Here is a 6,026-nt window from a genome sequence, read left to right on the forward strand (position 1 = left end):
CTAGGCAGGGTAACATAACTTGTGCTAAAAATCTTAAATGAAAGTACTAATATAAAATGTTAGATTTTAATCTGTGGTGGATGACCCTTCAAGAAAGGTGTCTTGATGCCAGCAAAAGGCTCTTGATTCAGGGAAATGTAACTGCCCTATTCTTGGATAAAATCTGATTACCTCTAAATTCAACAGGCACTGTATGACATCCTGTGAGCTTAGATATGTATCTCCATTGAATGTAATAATTACTAATCTGTGGTAGATGAGTCTCTTGCAAAAAGATGCAACATATATTGGTGCTCTCATGGTGCATTTGAGACTGCTTCATAAAGTTGCTCTTAAGTTGTGAAAAAGATGTATGTAATGCCTTGATTCCAACAGGGATCAAGATTCAGTATATCTATTCAGTGTATGTACTGTGTTATATACCAATTTATTTGTTCATTTAGTCCCTAGACAGAGGTCTGCCCGCATTGCAAAGATTCGTGAGAAAGAGGAGCAAGAGCGCAGAAACCTTGAAGCAATGAGACTAAAGCAGCTAGCCGAAGAAAATCGTCTTCGTGAACTCAAAAAGAAAGCCCGAGAGGAAAGAAGGGTAAGAGAAATATTCTTGTTTGGCTATCATGTTAGATAATCCCAAGAATTCTTAAATAATTATTCTACATAAATGTGGATCATGTTTGTTGAAAATTACACTGTGCTTAGTAATATTGGCTTATATAGTACAGTATTAGCTTAATATATATTAATTTACACTTGTATGTAATGTAGTAGGTTGGTAGACAGCAACCACCCAGGGACGTACTACCGTCCTGCCAAGTGAGTGTAAAATGAAAGCCTGTAATTGTTTTACATGATGGTAGGATTGCTGGTGTCTTTTGTCTGTCTCATAAATATGCAAGATTACAGGCATGTCTTGCTACTTCTACTTACACTTAGGTCACACTACACATACATGTACACGTTTATTTATACACACTCATCTGAGTTTTCTTTGATTTTATCTTAATAGTTCTTGGTCTTATTACTTTTCTTTTTATATCCATGGGGAAGTGGAATAAGAATCTTTCCTCCGTAAGCCATGCGTGTTGTAAAAGTCAACTAAAATGCCGGGAACAATGGGCTAGTAACCCCTTTTCCTGTAAAGATTACTAAAAAGAATAAGAAGAAGAAAATTATCAAAGTGGGAAGTCTGAATGTGCGTGGATGTTGTGCAAATGATAAGAAAGAGATGATTGTGGATGTTATGAATGAGAAGATACTGGATGTCCTGGCTTTAAGTGAAATAAAGCTGAAGGGGGTGGGAGAGTTTCAATGGAGAGGAATAAATGGGATTAGGTCAGGGGTTTCAAATAGAGTTAGAGCTGAAGAAGGAGTAGCAATAATGTTGAAGGATAAGTTATGGCAGGAAAAGAGGGACTACAAATGTATAAATTCAAGGATTATGTGGAGTAAAATAAAGATTGGATGTGAAAAGTGGGTTATAGTAAGTGTGTATGCACCTGGAAAAGAGAGAAGTGTAGAGGAGAGAGAGAGATTCTGGGAAATGTTGAGTGAATGCGTGGGGAGTTTTGAATCAAGTGCGAGAGTAATGGTGGTTGGGGATTTCAATGCTAAAGTGGGTAAAAATGTTATGGAGGGAGTAGTAGGTAAATTTTGGGGTGCAAGGGGTAAATGTAAATGGGGAGCCTTTAACTGAGCTATGTGTAGAAAGTAATTTGGTAATAAGTAATACATATTTTATGAAAAAGAGGATAAATAAATATAAAAGGTATGATGTAGCACGTAATGAAAGTAGTTTGTTAGATTATGTATTGGTGGATAAAAGGTTGATGGGTAGGCTCCAGGATGTACATGTTTATAGAGGGGCAACTGATATATCGGATCATTATTTAGTTGTAGCTACAGTTAGAGTAAGAGGTAGATGGGACAAGAGGAAGGTGGCAACAACAAGTAAGAGGGAGGTGAAAGTGTATAAACTAAGGGAGGAGGAAGTTCGGGCGAGATATAAGCGACTATTGGCAGAAAGGTGGGCTAGTGCAAAGATGAGTAGTGGGGGGGTTAAAGAGTGTTGGAATAGTTTTAAAAATGCAGTATTAGAATGTGGGGCAGAAGTTTGTGGTTATAGGAGGGTGGGGGCAGGAGGGAAGAGGAGTGATTGGTGGAATGATGAAGTAAAGGGTATGATAAAAGAGAAAAAGGTAGCTTACGAGAGGTTTTTACAAAGCAGAAGTGTTATAAGAAGAGCAGAGTATATGGAGAGTAAAAGAAAGGTGAAGAGAGTGGTGAGAGAGTGCAAAAGGAGAGCAGATGAAAGAGTGGGAGAGGAACTGTCAAGAAATTTTAATGAAAATAAGAAAAAATTTTGGAGTGAGTTAAACAAGTTAGGAAATCCTAGGGAAAGTATGGATTTGTCAGTTAAAAACAGAGTAGGGGAGTTAGTAGATGAGGAGTGGGAGGTATTAGGTAGATGGCGAGAATATTTTGAGGAACTTTTAAATGTTGAGGAAGAAAGGGAGGCGGTAATTTCATGCACTGGCCAGGGAGGTATACCATCTTTTAGGAGTGAAGAAGAGCAGGATGTAAGTGTGATGGAGGTATGTGAGGCATTACGTAGAATGAAAGGGGGTAAAGCAGCTGGAACTGATGGGATCATGCCAGAAATGTTAAAAGCAGGGGGGGATATAGTGTAGGAGTGGTTGGTACTTTTGTTTAATAAATGTATGAAAGAGGGGAAGGTACCTAGGGATTGGCGGAGAGCATGTATAGTCCCTTTATATAAAGGGAAAGGGGATAAAAGAGATTGTAAAAATTATAGAGGAATAAGTTTACTGAGTATACCAGGAAAAGTATACAGTAGGGTTATAATTGAAAGAATTAGAGGTAAGACAGAATGTAGGATTGCGGATGAGCAGGGAGGCTTCAGAGTGGGTAGGGGATGTGTAGATAAAGTGTTTACATTTAAGCATATATGTGAACAGTATTTAGATAAAGGTAGGGAAGTTTTTATTGCATTTATGGATTTAGAAAAGGCATATGATAGAGTGGATAGAGGAGCAATGTGGCAGATGTTGCAAGTATATGGAATTGGTGGTAAGTTACTAAATGCTGTAAAGAGCTTTTATGAGGATAGTGAGGCTCAGGTTAGGGTGTGTAGAAGAGAGGGAGATTACTTCCCGGTAAAAGTAGGTCTTAGACAGGGATGTGTAATGTCACCATGGTTGTTTAATATATTTATAGATGGGGTTGTAAAAGAAGTAAATGCTAGGGTGGTCGGGAGAGGGGTGGGATTAAATTATGGGGAATCAAATTCAAAATGGAAATTGACCCAGTTACTTTTTGCTGATGATACTGTGCTTATGGGAGATTCTAAAGAAAAATTGCAAAGGTTAGTGGATGAGTTTGAGAATGTGTGTAAAGGTAGAAAGTTGAAAGTGAACATAGAAAAGAGTAAGGTGATGAGGGTATCAAATGATTTAGATAAAGAAAAATTGGATATCAAATTGGGGAGGAGGAGTATGGAAGAAGTGAATGTTTTCAGATACTTGGGAGTTGACGTGTCGGCGGATGGATTTATGAAGGATGAGGTTAATCATAGAATTGATGAGGAAAAAAAGGTGAGTGGTGCGTTGAGGTATATATGGAGTCAAAAAACGTTATCTATGGAGGCAAAGAAGGGAATGTATGAAAGTATAGTAGTACCAACACTCTTATATTGATGTGAAGCTTGGGTGGTAAATGCAGCAGCGAGGAGACGGTTGGAGGCAGTGGAGATGTCCTGTCTAAGGGCAATGTGTGGTGTAAATATTATGCAGAAAATTCGGAGTGTGGAAATTAGGAGAAGGTGTGGAGTTAATAAAAGTATTAGTCAGAGGGCAGAAGAGGGGTTGTTGAGGTGGTTTGGTCATTTAGAGAGAATGGATCAAAGTAGAATGACATGGAAAGCATATAAATCTATAGGGGAAGGAAGGAGGGGTAGGGGTCTTCCTCGAAAGGGTTGGAAAGAGGGGGTAAAGGAGGTTTTGTGGGCGAGGGGCTTGGACTTCCAGCAAGCGTGCATGAGCGTGTTAGATAGGAGTGAATGGAGACGAATGATACTTGGGACCTGACGATCTGTTGGAGTGTGAGCAGGGTAATATTTAGTGAAGGGATTCAGGGAAACCTGTTATTTTCATATAGTCGGACTTGAGTCCTGGAAATGGGAAGTACAATGCCTGCACTTTAAAGGAGGGGTTTGGGATATTGGCAGTTTGGAGGGATATGTTGTGTATCTTTATACGTATATGCTTCTGACTGTTGTATTCTGAGCACCTCTGCAAAAGCAGTGATAATGTGTGAGTGTGGTGAAAGTGTTGAATGATGATGAAAGTATTTTCTTTTTTGGGGATTTTCTTTCTTTTTTGGGTCACCCTGCCTCGGTGGGAGACGGTCGACTTGTTGAAAAAAAAAAAAAAAATGTAATGCCCAGTAAAACTTTTACGGTATATTATCATACATTGGGATCGAGTCCCAAGTGAATACGGATACCAAGATTTTACTAGTCATCATTTTTGTAACACCTTACTTTTTTAAGACAAGACAATACTAATAGACTTTCATTCTATGCATACAGTATTTTTATAAAGGTTTGAATTTACCCTTAAACTGTGCATGGGTGAGAGTTGTAACAACTAATGGAAAGTAAATTTTTTTTTTTCAGGTTTGTATAGCATTGAAAACTGAATATAGCTATGCAAAGAAAACTGAAAAATAATGAAAATAACTTGAAGTAGCATGTTGAAATTTAACAAATTGAAGCTAGTTTGCAATAACTGAAAAATGTGCATAGTACCAAATTGCACTTACCCAGATATTTCTAACATTTGTTCTGTTTTGTTGTTTGTTTTGTTCTTTGTGAATTTATACTATTTACAAGAGTTTCATATATTAAAGCGGTGCTGTGTTACCCTTTCAAGTTTAATCCTTAAATTTATGATGATGATGATGATTTATATATTTCTGTAAATGTTTTTCTGGGTGTAATGACCATGAAGCATGGATACATACACAGTTCTACAGCTTGGTTGTACTTTTGATTTTATGAGTGTGTGGCTTCACAAGTAACTCCTGGGCAGTTTTCTTCTCTAGGGCAAAAGTAGGCATTGGAAAGCTCACTCAGGCTTAAGTTTCATATGAGAATTTTTCATCACTGTAGAATTGGCACTTTCTAGCATAGGCTATGTATCTTTTTCACTTCCTCATCATTATAGCTTCAGTCACTACCATAAAATGAAGTAAATACCTGTTTCATCTGTGGAGGAAGGGGGCTATATCATCACTTCTTTTGCACGATTCTTTATTTGTGCAATTCTTCAGTCTTCACTGCATCTTGCATTGCTGCTACTAATGTCATTATACCTGGGAATCTTTATTGGACTTGCTTTAATTATCATGTCTCCTCATCATGGTGCCAGATGTGCAACTGGACTGTCATGTACTGTACTTTTATACTGTCTTCCATGATGCACTGCATGGTCCAGTAGGTCATAGGGAATTTGAAATCTCCCATAATTATTGCTTGTTAATATGGCATGCATAGTTGTCCAGTAAGACGTATTAACACATTAGGCTTTGTTTATGAGTTAATGCACTGTCTTGCAAATGTAAATATTAACTGCAATAGAGCAGTATTTTAAGAGGTATGTCCAAGAAACTTGGCCTCTTACTGCCCCTTGCTGTTAACCAAACTTCCATCACATTTCTCCACAAAGCAATTGCTTAGAAAGGTAACCTAATATATACTGAGTGTTAACATGTACAAGCAGCTGTTTGCCTTCTGTTTAACAGTTACTAGTATACATATTTGTGAGTAAATTGGAAGCTGCACCCATTTCCTTAGGATATCCTGTTTCCACCTCTGAATGTATAACAAGGCATACCTGTATGAATGTGTTATGTATATAAAGGAAATATAAAAAGTTAGTGACAGTAAATATAAAAATTATAAGATTTTTTTGAAAGGTAATGTTGCTTTCAAGATTGTACAGTACAGA

General features: G+C 37.6%; 1 protein-coding gene across 2 annotated transcripts in view; it reads left to right on the forward strand.

Annotated features, from left to right (window-relative positions):
• LOC128696362 (microtubule-associated protein futsch) overlaps positions 1-6,026 on the forward strand; it is a 245,210-nt gene that overhangs the window by 36,984 nt on the left and 202,200 nt on the right. For both annotated transcript variants that reach the window (XM_070090322.1, XM_053787606.2), the window contains exon 5: positions 444-589. In XM_070090322.1, coding sequence (XP_069946423.1) covers positions 444-589 — 146 coding nt within the window. The remainder of the gene's footprint in view (positions 1-443; positions 590-6,026) is intronic.

Source organism: Cherax quadricarinatus, chromosome 31, assembly GCF_038502225.1.
Source record: "Cherax quadricarinatus isolate ZL_2023a chromosome 31, ASM3850222v1, whole genome shotgun sequence".
Taxonomy (NCBI): domain Eukaryota; kingdom Metazoa; phylum Arthropoda; class Malacostraca; order Decapoda; family Parastacidae; genus Cherax; species Cherax quadricarinatus.